Source organism: Trichosurus vulpecula, chromosome 1 (genome assembly GCF_011100635.1).
Source record: "Trichosurus vulpecula isolate mTriVul1 chromosome 1, mTriVul1.pri, whole genome shotgun sequence".
In the NCBI taxonomy this organism is placed as follows: domain Eukaryota; kingdom Metazoa; phylum Chordata; class Mammalia; order Diprotodontia; family Phalangeridae; genus Trichosurus; species Trichosurus vulpecula.
Window position 1 is genome coordinate 499,841,345 of NC_050573.1, and position 14,232 is coordinate 499,855,576.

A 14,232-nucleotide genomic window follows, 5' to 3' on the forward strand; every position below is an offset into this window, starting at 1 on the left:
TTTGGTAAAATTGTAATTTTTATTATATTTGCTCAGTTTACCCATGAACAATTGATATTTTTCCAGTTGCTTAGGTCTGGCTATTTATGTGAAAAATGTTTTGTAATTGTGTTCATATAGTTCCTGGATTTGTCTTAGCAAGTAGACTCCCAAGATTTTTATATTGTCTACAATTATTTTCAATGGAATTTCTCTATCTCTTCAAGTTCCATTTTTGTGAAAGTTCCATGCACAGCAGAGATCTAGATACATTTTTATCTGTTCTCATTCAATATTCTCCAAAGGTCCATCATATCTAACTTTTCTAATATTTTATTCACCTTCTTAACTTCTTTCTTGTTTATTTTATGGTTAGATTTATCTAGGTCTGAGAGGACTAACATAACTCATTTAACTTTTCATTTAAGAATTTAAATGCTGTGCCATTTGGTGAATATGTATTCTGTATTGTTATTAATTAATTGTTCATGGTACCTTTTAGTAAAATGTAGTTTCCTTGTTTATCTTTTTAATTAAGTCTGGTTTTGCTTTTGCTTTGTCAGAGATCATAATTGCCACTTCTGCCATTTTTTTAATTAAGATTTTTTATTTTTAGTTTACAGTACTCAGTTCTGCATGTTTTTGAGTTCCAGATTTTCTTCCCCTCTCTCCCTTCCCTCCTCCCCCCCAAGACGGCATGGAATCCAATATATCTTCTACATATACCTTCGCATTAAACTTATTTACACAATAGTCAAGTTGTAAAGTAGAATTATGACCAATGGAAGGAATCATGAGAAAGAAGAAACAGAACCACAAAAAAGAGAAGAAAAAAAAGAAGAGAGCAACTAGTTTGCCTCAATCTGCATTCAGACTCCATAGTTCTTTCTCTGGATGTAGATAGCTCTGTCCATCATGAGTCCTTTGGAGTTGTCTTTGAACCTTGTATTGCTGAGAAGAGCCAAGTCTATCAAAGTCATCACAGAATCAATATATCTGTGGTTGTGTATAATGTTCTCCTAGTTCTGCTCTGCTCACTCAGCATTATATCGTGTAGGTTTTTCCAGGTTATTATGAAGTCCGTATCTTCCCTATTTCTTATAGCACAATAATATCCCATTACATTCATATATGACAACTTGTTTAGCCATTCCCCAACTGATGGGCATCCCCTTGATATCCAATTCTTTGCTACTACAAAAAGAGCCACTATAAATATTTTTGTACATACAGGTCCTTTTCCCACTTGTGTGATCTCTTTGGGATATAGCTCTAGAAGTGGTATTGTTGGGTCAAAGAGTATGAACATTTTTATAGCCTTTTGGGCATAGTTCCAAATTGCTCTCCAGAATGGCTGGATCAGTTCACAACTCCACCAACAACGTAACAGTGTTCCAACTTTCCCACATTCTCTCCAGCATTTATCATTTTCCTGTTTTATCATGTTAGCCCATCTGACAGGAGAGATGTGGTATCTAAGAGTTGTTCTGATTTGCATTTCTCTAATCAGTAGTGATTTAGAGCATTTTTTCTTATTTCTTCTTCTTCTTCTTCTTCTTCTTCTTCTTCTTCTTCTTCTTCTTCTTCTTCTTTCTTCTCTTTCTTCTTTCTTCTTCTTCTTCTTCTTTCTTCTTCTTCTTCTTCTTCTTCTTCTTCTTCTTCTTCTTCTTCTTCTTTTCTTTAATTTCTTCCTCTGAAAACTGCCTGTTCATATCCTTTGACCATTTCTCAATTGGGGAATGACTTGTATTCTTATAAATTTGGCTCAGTTCCCTGTATATTTTAGAGATGAGGCCTTTATCAGAGACACTGGTTGTAAAGACTTTCTCCCAATTTTCTGCTTCCCTTCTAATCTTTGTTCATGGGCTTTTTTATATAAAAACTTTTCAATGTGACATAATCAAAATTATCCATTTTTCATTTTGTAATGCTCTCTATCTCTTGTTGTGTCATGAATTCTTTCCTTTCCCATAAATCTGATAGGTAAACTATTCCTTGCTCTCCCAAATTGCTTATAGTATCAGCCTTTATTCCTAAATCATGAATCCATTTTGACTTTGTTTTGGTATACGGTGTAAAATATTGGTCTATGCCCAGTTTCTGCCCTACCATTTTCCAATTTTCTCAGTGGTTTTTGTGAAATAGTGAATTCTTAGCCCAGAAGCTGGATTCTTTGGGTTTATCAAAGAGTAGATTGCTATAGTCATTGACTACTGTGTCTTGTGTACCTAACCTATTCCACTGATCCATGACTCTGTTTCTTAGCCAGTACCAGGTAGTTTTGATGACTGCTACTTTATAGTACAGTTTAATATCTGGTATGGCTAGGCCACCTTCTCTAGCATTTCTTTTCATTAAGTCCCTAGATATTCTGGACCTCTTGTTCTTCCAGATGAATTTTGTTATTATTTTATCCAGCTCCGTAAAATAATTTTTTGGTATGGCACTGAATAAGTAAATTAATTTAGGTAAAATTGTCATTTTTATTGTATTAGCTCAGCCTAAGCACGAGCAACTGATGTTTTTCCATTTATTTAGATACTCCTGCCTTTTTTACATCAGATGAAACATAACAGATTTTGCTCTTGCTCCTTATTTTAACTCTATGTATATTTTTCTATTTCAAGAGTATTTCTTAAAACAACATATTGTTGGATTCTGGTTTGTAATCCATTCTGATATGCTTTTCCTTTTTATGGAAGATCATTGTGAGTTCATCCCATTCATATTCACATTTATGATTGCTAACTATGTATTTGCCTCCATCCTATTATATTATACTTATATTTCTGTTTTTCACACTTTTCTTTAAAAGTCTGTTTTGCTTCTGACAACTGCCTCCCTTAATGTACTCTCCCTCTTATTCTCCCCATTCTTTTTTTGAACCTCTTTCCCTCCTTCTTTCCTGTTGAGTAAGATGAATTTCTTGCCCAACTGTGTGTGCGTGTGTGTATTCATCCCCTCTTGAACTCATTTAGATAGGGTGAGGTACGAGTGTTGCCTCTCCCCTCCCTATTGCTCATTTCATTGTATAACATTCTTCTTTGAATGCCCCTTTCTGTAAAATAATTTCCCCATTCATCCTCTCCCCGCCCTTCCATTTTTCTTTTGAGATCATCCAGAAACAATAGGATCACCATTAGGCCTTCTGTCTAATTAGACTCCCTCTAAGACTACTGGTGGTGATAAAGTTCTGAGGGTTACATGCATCATCTCTCCATGAACAGCTGAACCTTATTTGGTTCCTTATTTCTTTTAATCATTTCCCCCTTTTTATGCTTCTCTCGAGTCCTAGTTTGAAGGTCAGATCTTCTATTTAGCCGCAGCCTTTTCTTCAGGAATACTAGAATGTCCTCTGTTTCATTAAATATCTTTTTTTTCCGCCTGTAGGATTGTAGTCAGTATTGTGTGAGGTAGTGAGAGAATAAAGTGTGAAGATTTCACAGGGAACATGTATATATGTATTTATATCTAAAATGTTTGAAAATCAATATTTAGAGAAAAGGGAAATGGGATAAATTTGAGTCTGTGGGAATCTGATTATTTAGCCTTTAGGAATGTCTTTCTCCCCCTCCTTTAGATTTATAGATGTCACCTTAGCTATGAATGGAATATGAGATTGTGAAAGCTTCCCTATGAATAACTGAGGCAAGGCAATATTCAAATAGAGATAGTACAAATTTAGTTAGGATGTGAACCTCACCAGGCCCAAGTTTCATTTTCCTGCAAATCATATGATTTCGGGGAAACCAGATGATATTCCTATCTCCCCCTTCCCTAGCCTACTTACAAACTGCCATCTTAGCATTAAAGTTTCCCTGTAAGGTAATTCTGTAGTTTCTGTGCTTGTATTGGGTAAAAACTTATTCCTGGTTAGATTGTGAGGCCACTTATCTCCGCAAATGGGGACATGGGTCCAGCCTCTGGGGTGGGATTTCTTAGAATTGTTTGTACAAGGGTATATATCTCCCTGCTTGTCTTCTCTCTCTCACCTCTCTTCACTGCTATCTCCGCCCTGGTAGTGAGAGATGCCCAATTCTCGAGATTTGATCAAATAAAGCTTGTGGTTTTTTTCTGCCTTGAGAAACCGAGACACCTCTGTTTTTTTTTTTAACTTGAGTCAGTGGTCTTTTGACCCACACAGTATCGTTGGGTAGGACATTCCTAGTTGTAATCCTAAATCTTTTGCATTTCAGAGTGATGGTATTCCTGGCTCTTCATTTCTTTGAAGCAGTGACTGCTAAATCTTTTGTAATCCTAACTGTTACTCTGCAGTATTTGAATTCTTTCTGGCTGCTTTCAGTATTTTCTCCTTGACCTGGGAGCTCTGGATTTTGACTATAATATTTCTGGGAGCCTCTGTTTGGGGGTTTCTTTAAGTAAGTGAGTACTGGACTTTGTTAGTGTTTACTTTGCCCTCTAGTTCTAAGATATTTGGGCAGTTTTCCTTTATAATTTCTTGAAATATGATGTCTTGCCTTTTTTTTTTGTTCATGGCTTTGAAGTAGTACAATGATTCTTAAATTACCTCTCTTTGATCTGTTTTCCAGATTAATTATTTTTCAAATGAGATAGTTCACATTTTCTTCTTTTTTTTTCCAGTCCTTTGACTTTGTTCCTTATTTCCTGATATCTTATGGTGTCATTAGCTTCCATTTGGTCAGTTTCAATTTTCAAGGAGTTATTTTCTTCAGTGAGGTATTCTGCCTCTTTTACCAGGCTGTTAATTCTTTTTGCATAATTTTCTTGTATAGCTCTCATTCTTTCCCCATTTTTTCCTCTACCTCTTTTTTGGTTTTAAAAATGATTTTATTTCTTTAACTCTTCTAGGAATCCTTATTGTGCTTGTGTCCAATCTGCATTTTTTTTTAACATTTTACGTGTAGTTGTTTTTAAGTCATTGTTTTCTTCTTTGTTTCTATCTTGAGCCTCCTGTTAACATAGTAACTTCTTATGGTCATTTTTTTTTTGTTTCAGCCTATTTTTTTTTTACTTTGTACTTTATGTTAGTGCTGGGGTTCTGAACTTCTCTCTTTTTATGTCCTTCTGCTGCTTTCACAGCTCAGTCTTGGGGCCTGCACATTTTCATTGCTCTCAGAGTGGTGTAATGTGGGGAGAGGCCTGTTCACTGCCCTTCTGGTCTGAGCTCTGAATCCTGACCCAGGTTTGGATCTGTTGCCTTGTGTATGGTTGAGTTTTAGCAGACTGATGCTGGACACAGTTACTGTTAGTCTACGGGAGGTTCTTCAGCTACAGAGTGATTGAACTGCTGGTTCTCCTTTGATCTGGGACATTCCTGCCCTGGTTATTCCCTCGCAGGCTTATGTGCTGGGCTGTTGGTTAGAACTGGGTCACTACTCTGCCCCTGGACTGAGAGCCACACAGCTACATCTCTGCAGTTTGTTCCTTGCTTAGCTCACAGCTAGGGCCCCCACTCACTGATCACTCCTTTCTGCCCTGTACCTGTGACCTGGAACTGGGTAATGGGTGACAAAGCTACCATATGGTGCCTCTGCTGCTCCCAGGGCTAGTTCAGGAATTCCCTGGAATCTCTTTCTGCCCCAGGGCTTCCTGAGCTGGTGCTCAGTTTCTGGGTGTTAGAATGCTCCAGCTGTTTGCTGCCTCTGCCTCTGCCTGCTGCACTGTATTCCTGGCCAACTCCAGCCCTAGACCTCTCTGACCTCCCAAGCTGCTCTGGGTTGGAAAAAATGACTCACTTTGACTTTTTCATGGCTTTTTGATCAGAATTTGGTCTGGTGCATGTTCTAGGTTGTCAGGGAGGACTTGTACTGATTGAACTAGACAAAAAGGCTTCCTGTCACTCCCTTTTTGACATTGCATTTGACTCCATCCTAAGGTCTCCCTTTCACGATGCTTCAGGGCTGCTTTGTACCAGAAGGATTCTGGAGCTCCTTCTGTGCATCCCTGGTCTGAGTGAAGGCGTCTACAACGTGGTGCTTCCTATTTTGCTGGTTAATTGTGCATTTTAGGTTTCATTGTACATGTTTGTGAGAGGGATCTGGACTTCTCTAGGTCTTAGAAAACTAGGTCTAGAAAACTTTAGTGTAAAAAAAGACCTACTGACAGTCAGAACTGGTCTGAAGTGGAACTGGCTTCCTCAAGAAGTAGCAACTTCCACTCACTAGAGGTCAAGTGGAGGTTGGATGGTCTCTTGTTGGGGCTTTCATGCACAGTCTTCCTGTCCGGCCACAAACTAGCTGGCTCTTTCAACCCTCAAAATCTGTGACTCTGAGAGTTCCAGTTATTTTTTTTTCTGGTTCATCAAAATTTTATTATAGAGTTCCACATGGTAGATGTTCTTTTGGTTATTCACAGACGTTAAAGTCTGCATCTGAGTGACTGGTAGAAATTTCCATTCAATTCAGTCCAAGTCAACAACATTTACTGAACACCTGCTGTGCAAGCTTCCTAGAAAAGGACAGCATCAGGTCACAGATTGGCTGCCTCCAATAAAGTAATATCTTAAGTAATAAAAAAGAGATTCCAACACTCTAAAGGTATAAATGTCAAGATCTTGCATGAAATTGATGAGAAAGGAAAAAAATTGAAAATTTTCTTTTAGAGTTTATTTTTGGCCCTGTAATCCACTGAAATTGTTTCTTTTAACATTTAAAACAGGTTATCTATCTGAGGAGATTCCCGTTTTTACGTTCCCTCAACCTTGCTGGGAATCCCATCTGTGAGGAGGAAGATTATAAGTTGTTTGTCACTGCCTACCTTCCTGACCTAGTATACCTGGACTTCAGGCTCATTGATCCTCACACGGCAAGTGCCTTTTCCTTTCATTGTTCTCTCTGTGCGGAAAAAGAGACCGTGACCATTAATCAGTCCGTAAGAAAGAGGTGGCTTTGAGGACATCTTTCCCAGTTTGCACATTGCCTGTGTGAAGTAAACCAAAACAAAGCCAAGGGTAAGAGTGGAGGCTTCTGTAAGCGGAGTTGCTAAAGCAACTCCTTTTATCAGGTGAAAACACTTTTGTTGAATCAGTCAGTTGAATTATATTAATGTCCACTCGGTCGTGCCCTATGTCTTTTGTGTAAAATAGGAAACTAGTGCAGAACCCAGTCATTTGAGTGTTTTACCGGTTAGAGGAGTCATTCCAGCTAAGCATCCCTGAAAGGGGGTGGCGGGGGGAGGAAATCCTCTGTCTCCGTCCCACTCACCCTTGCTACCTTAACAAGAAGACAGTTTTGTGAACTGGAAAGTCAGTGGATTTAGACTTCTCGTTGATATACTGGCAGTATCCTAGGAATAGCAGTGACTGGCGGTGTCTGTCTACATTGGGCACAGAAGAAATTTCTAGACACCCTGAGGAAAGGAAGTTTTATGACACTACAAGGAGTCTACCAAAAGTTTTATTGTGCCTAAGGAGAACTTAATGAGGGCTGCACAAAGGAGAGGAAAGGACTTCCAGGATCTGGGAAGTTTTTTTGTCGTTGCTGTTGTTCGGTCTTTTCAGTCATCACTGACTTTTTATGACCCCATTTGGAGTTTTCTTGGCAAAGATACAGGAGTGGTTGGCCATTTCCTTCTCCAGTTCATTTTACAGAGGAGAAAACTGAGGTAAACAGGGTTAAGTGACTTGCCCAGAGTGACACAGCTAATAAGTGTCTGAGGCCAGATTTGAACTCAGGAAGATGAGTCTTCCTGCCTCCTGGCCTCCACTCTATCCACTCTAACCAATTCCCCCGGACCTATGAGTTACCCCTTGTAACATGTGCTCTAAGCACATGTATTTGTGGGACAACGTGTCACAGACTTTTGGGGGATGTTTTATACCGATTGTTCCTACTTGATCACCTTAGTAAATGCCCCCTTTTTAAGAGCTAATTAATCTGACTGACTAAACATAATCAACTGACAATCACTGAGGGGAAGCACCCTCGTCAGGGCTCGTGAGCTATAGAAGTAAAAAGAGAACTCCAGTCCCTGCAGGTTCACTAGGACTGTGAGTGCAGAGGGAACTACGACTCCTTCTTTTGTCCTCCAGCCAGTATTCATGGGGCTCGGGACAGTAACCTTAGAGTCTATTGCTACAAAAACAAAAAGTCGTTTTGCTTTACTAGCCACAAAGTGGAGCATTCATGCCCATCTTCTTCTTTATTTCCTTCCCATAATGCCACTCTCATTTTCTCTTTCAAAAACCATGATTAATTCTTATCAGAGTTAGATTTGGAATTGACCCTAGAGACTATCAAGTACATTTTTTTTGGTGAGGAAACTGAGGCCTCAAAGGTTAAATGACTTGTCCAAGGTCATCCAGGGAAACGAAGTGACAGAGCTGGGATTTGAACCCCGGGCCTCTGATTCCAAATTCAGTGCCCTGTTTGTTAGTTTCCCCTTAAGCAGTGGGATTATTGCTATGTAAAAACACTTAACTGTTAAGTATCTAGTACTTAAGAATATGTAAATATGGGAAGATGTTTGAAAATCAAGTTGTGAGGAAACCAGGGTGTTGAATTGAATTTTCCTTGCTATTAGCGCTTTCTCTTTTCTAAATAACTTTTATATTCATTATCTTCCCTTTCTTCCATTTTCTGTACGTATTATTTAATAAGCTAAGTTTATTGAAACAGCTCCTGCCCTCAAAGAGAGGTATGACATATAAACAGATAAGTACAGCTTCTTTGTGAGTCCAACCCCTGCCACAACTCCTAGGACTTTAGGAACTAGGAGTCTTTTCTTCAGTCCGGAGTTTGCAGTCTTCTCTGGTGCATAGGGTTGTGCTCCTTGAAGATGCTTTTTCCAGCTTTCTGCCTCCGTGTTTATCCACAATGTGTCTTTCTCTGCTCCCAGCAAGATGTGCGGTGCTATATTTATTCGGTCTCTCCAATAACATGGTCAGTGGGGTGGAATAAGGAGAGACAGGAAAAACTCTCTCCATACAAGAGTAATTCTCCAAAATTCTTCCACCGGTAGACTAGACAGCTATTTTTTGAGCTTACTGCTGGATTGATTTATTTTTATATACCAGCACAGAAATGTATCTGATTCTTATAGTCAGTCACAAAATATTTCCTGTGTGGCATCATCAGTCTTCAATGATTAAAGTACTTTTGTCCTCTCAGATTGGTTATGCATTTGTTCACATCTAATTTATACTTGTGATTGATTCAATATAGGCACAGACTTCTGTAATTTATTGGGATGGGGGTAGAACCAAACTGGTACACTAGAAAATAGAGTTTGCAAGTATAGTTTGTAATTTTCGTAATATAATATAATATGACATAATATAATTTTTTTGTAATTTACCTCTTACCTTTTGCTGTTATTCTTTATCCAAGTCATAAACAAATAGAAGACAATACAAGTTGCAGTACTACTGTTTGTTTTCCGGCTAGGTCCTTTACCACACTCAGGAACAAATGTATCACTATAGGGTGAAGATGAGAGTATCCTTCAGAAACAAAAGATGAGAAAGGGGCTTTGTTCAAAAATTATATTTGCATATAAACTGAAAATACTTTTTTAAAAAAAACAATAATTTTGTGGAAACATCAAAGCACAGTTCCCTTTATGAAGTTCTTTGTGCAGTCTTACAACCACATAACAGTTTGAGAAGCCGTGTCTTGGAGCACCATGGGTACTTTTTCCAAATATAACTTCTTTTAGATCTGGGACAATACCAAATAATGGAAACCCTTTGTTTTTGTTTAACAGAGAGAACTTGGTGATGCAAAATATCAGTACAGTATTTATGAACTGAAACATCGGGAGAATTACATCCAGAGCAAACTTGAAGAGGAGCAGGCAAATATAGCGGAGCTGGAAAAACATAAGGTACCCTCCCTCTCCTAGTGAGTTCTACTGAGGATTTTTAGCCTTTGGAGGAATAAAGTAGCCAAGAGCATGACTTCTGCTTTTTCTAGTAGGATGATTTCATGTGAGGATAACATTAATTGAAAAAAAAGTGAGACCCATGAAATCTGTTTTTTTGAATTGAGAATAGAAGCCCCTGTACAGTTGCATGCTCTGGTGGAGCTCCTGACAGGAGCACTCCCAGCCCATTTTGTGTTTCATCAGCTTGCCCACTAGAATTAACTCTGTGTAGGCAACAGGATGGAACTTGGAATCACTTTTGGTTGCCATGTTTTCCTTCACAGGCTGCTTATGTTGAATACCTGAATGGTCCTTATCTATTTGATAGCCTTTATTTAGACGACATTGAAGCTGCCAAACTGGCTTATTTACCAGGAGTTCCAGAGCTACTGGAGACATATCCTTTTTCTGTCTTAAAAAATACTAACAAACACAAAAAAATCTTAAAGGCTTCATTTTGCTGAGAATCACTATTCATATTATCTAACCTCAATGGATAGAACTGTAATGACAATTTAGATTTGAAGATCTGCCTTGCTAATACAAGAACTCTGGCAAACTCTTGGGGTTCCCAGATTTAATGTTGGTGCAGAGCTGCATGTATCTACCAGACTAGTCAAGGCAGATTTTCACAAGTGTGTTTACCTATGCAGTCATGAAAAAATAACAGCTTGGACACATATGCTTATTATTTGCAAATAGAAGACAAGTTTAGCACAAATAGAAGACTAATCAATTATTTTCCTCTTTGTGGTGGAAATAAGAACAAGTTACTTAACTGCAAGCAGAAAGACAGACTTAGAAAAGACTCCAGGGGTGGGACGTAAAACTGTAACTTCCTGACTCTGAGAATACCTAGCTCTCTACCTGAATCTGATGGGACTGTTCAAGCAGAGCTAGGAGGGCCACTTGTAGGGGATATTATAGAAAGGATATGTACAGGAGGTGGAAGGTTGGCTCAGATCAGTATTTCTCAGAAAGATAATGATGGGAAGGAAGTGTATAAACACTCTTTGGTCCCCGTTTCTCTGGTCCCTGGTTTATATGTCAGGGAGTTCAAATAAGATGCTTTATTGTTTCTGCATTTCTACCACCAATAGCCATGTAAATTTTAGTCCAGTGTAAGCTTTACATAGTGTATTCCTTGATGTATTCACACAAAGGTAGTGAAATCAAATTAATCAGCAAGGGGCAGCTAGGTGGCACAATGAGTAGAGCACTGGCCCTCGAGTCAGGAGGACCTGAGTTCAAATCCGGCCTCAGACACTTAACACATGTACTAGCTGTGTGACCTTAGGCAAGTCACTTAACCCCAACTGCCCTGCCAAAAAAAAATTAATCAGCAATAGAAAAAGACTTATGAAATTATATGCTTGCCAATGAAAGAACTTCTTACAATACTTGCAGGCCTCCACACCCTGTCCTTCCCCTTAAAATAAAGCCATAAAAAAAAAGGCACTGGAACCAAAATTCATAAAATATCTGATAATAGCTCTTTTAAAGAGGATTTTGAGGCTAAGGCAGGTTCCTTAACTCTAAATTCACGTACAAAACCAAGTTTGTTACAGTTTGCCAGACCTTATTTGACTATGGCTTGATACAGGAAGAGAAGAGAAAGGCAGAAGTTGCCATCTTCTATGAATGTCTCGAAGAAGCCCTTCAAGACAATCGAGCGATAGGGTTGAAAACAATCGAGGATTTTGAAAAGATACATTTTGCGGTAACTAATTACAAATCTTACGTAGTGAAGTGATTCATGTAACTCTTTGTGACTTAGATATATAGCTGAAGTTAGCCCGATGTAACGGAGAGAACATTGGACCTGAAAACAGAAGATCTAGATTCGAGTTTAGCCAAGATGCTTAATAGCCATAGAACCATTGACAAATGACAACCTCTATAAGTCTTGGATTTTTTTCACCTGTAAAAATGGGGATGATTGTACTAATACTTGTTTTACCTACTTCAGAGAGTTGTTGCGAGGAAGGTGGTTAAGTCTCCAAGATCTATGTAAATGTGAGCAGTTATTATTACTTGTAGATAGACGCTCATCATGGCGCAGCAGTCACTCTCAGAGAGAACTGGGACTGGGGATAGGTAAGGTAGATTGCTACTTAGGGCAAAATCCCGTGTGTCCCGGGAGGAAGGAGGATGGCACGTGAGAGATGCAGAGAACTTCTGAACGTTATTTTTTAAAAAGCAAATGGCCCTATTTTTAATGCCAAAAGTTCTCTTCTCAATGACATGTAGGTATTTATTTTTTGAGAAGTCAAGTCCCATGTGTTACAGTGAGTGCTCAAGCCTTGTGGATGGATGGATAAATAAGCATTTTAAAGTTCTCGCTATGTGCAAAGTATTGTGTTAAGTAATGAGGGATGCAAATAGGAAAGTAAGGTTGTCCCCACTCTCAAGAAGCTCATGCTCTAGTGAGGGAGACAAGCCATGCATTGCATGGGGCACATGCACATGGGGCACAATTTTTAAGCCTCACTAAGCTCCTAACCTAGCTAGGTCCGTTCCAAGGTCTGTTTTTAAACAGAATACTCCCTGGTTTATTTTCATTGCCTTCTCTTAGGGACAGTTCTATTCCCAACACCATCCCCCCAGGCAGTCTTCTTACTTGTTATGTTTCTGGTGCTTTATTCTGTTCATGGTGGTAGCCTGCATTTGTACGGGTGGCGGTGATTTTCCCTCATTTGATCCTCACAAGAATCCTGTGAGGCAGGCAAGGATAAAGTGTTATTCCCAATTTGCAAATAAGGAAATACAAAGCTTAAAGAGTAACTTGTTAGTGTGGAGAGAAACTTAGCAAAGGCGGAATTAGAACCCAGGCCCTCTGACTCCTAATCTAGCGTTCTTGACATTATGACATGCTGCCTCCACATCAGTACTTCAGAGGACAGACAAACCTAATTACAGTCAATATCCCACATTTATTAAGTGTCTGCTGCGTGGTAGGAACTGTGCTATGCAATGGAGATACAAATACCAAAAGGAAACAGATCTTATTCTCAAGGACATTCTGTTCTATGTGGGGAAGCAACATTGATATAAATAAGTTTGTACAAAATAAATAGAAGTGAAATTGAGGAGAGCGGCACCAGCAGCTGGGGGAGTAGGAAAGGCTACATGTAGAAGATGTCAATTCAGCAGAGTTTAGAGGGGGAAAAAGAGGGTTTTAAGAGGCAGACTTGAGGTGGGGGTGCAGTTCAGGCATAGGGGACAGGCATTGCAAAGACATGGAGGCAGAAGATGGAATGTTGCATGTGAGGAACAGCATTAAGGTCTGTCTGACTGTACTATAGAGGGCAGGGAGTTAGAGAAGTAGGTTGTGACGAGGTTTTGAAGCATTTTAAAAGCTCAGAGTAACTTAATATTTGATCCTAGAGGCAAGAGGGAGCCGTTCAGGTTTATTGAGTAGGATTTTTCAAAAGAGGCACAATGAGTGGCTGTTTTAGAGAGCTCGCAGATCCAGAAACCTAATGGTCATTTACCCTGGCCACTTCTTGGAGCCTGCTTAAGGTTCCACTTAGCCTGGCCTTTAATGAACAAAACCTCCAAAAACATGTACTTTCCACCTAGCGTATCCCAAAACTTGACTATTCAGGCTGGACTCTGGATTTTATTAGGGTTGATTTCCCATCCTTCATCCCTCATATGAACCCCCATCCAATCTAGAGCCTCTGCCTCCAGGGCCTCATCTGGCCCAGTTATCGTTATGTCGTCAATGTAGTGGTGCACCTCAATGTCCTCAGGAAGGAACAGCATACCATTTTCCTCTAGCCAATCCTAGATTTTCGTTAGTCTCTCCTCATGTTCTTCTAGTGTCTTCCTAGGGAAAATAAGGTCATCAAGACACAGCAGAGCTTTCAGGTAGGACCTATCTCCAAATACTTTCTCCTTCAATCACTGGAACATGGCAGCTGAACCTGTGATGCCTTGACGCATCTACTCAAACTGGAAATCCCGTTGGGCAGATGAAAGGAGTCTTCTTTGTTTCCCTCTGCATAGACGTCTGGTGGTATCCACTGTGTGAGTCCAACACTGCAGACCACTGGCTGAATAACGGACGGTCCAGGACATCTGCACTCTTGGCATCATGTGCTTTGGTTCTTTTGTTCAGCATCTGGTAGGCCACACCTTTATGTCTCATTGCCCTTCCATGCCGCCACTGTGGATGACAGGCATGCACTTCTGTAATCCGTGATGATGCTGTTGATAAACTGTTCTTTAAGACAGATTCTGAGATCTTCCACCACAGATAAAAGAGTTATTCTCAGTAAAGTATGAGGCGCTGTTTTCATCTGACATCATGTGTAAGGCTTAGAACAGCCCCTTTGGGAAGTGGGTAGAGAATTAATTAGAGATGAGTAAAGGATTGTCTTGTTGAGATGAGGGCTCAGTTGAAAT

At 39.5% G+C, this 14,232-nt stretch overlaps 1 protein-coding gene across 1 annotated transcript in view; it reads left to right on the forward strand.

Moving 5' to 3' along the window:
• DRC3 (dynein regulatory complex subunit 3) overlaps positions 1–14,232 on the forward strand; it is a 104,022-nt gene that overhangs the window by 48,296 nt on the left and 41,494 nt on the right. The window contains exons 6-9 of the mRNA XM_036739705.1: positions 6,619–6,769; positions 9,668–9,783; positions 10,107–10,219; positions 11,368–11,542. Of these exons, the coding sequence (XP_036595600.1) occupies positions 6,619–6,769; positions 9,668–9,783; positions 10,107–10,219; positions 11,368–11,542 (555 nt within the window). The remainder of the gene's footprint in view (positions 1–6,618; positions 6,770–9,667; positions 9,784–10,106; positions 10,220–11,367; positions 11,543–14,232) is intronic.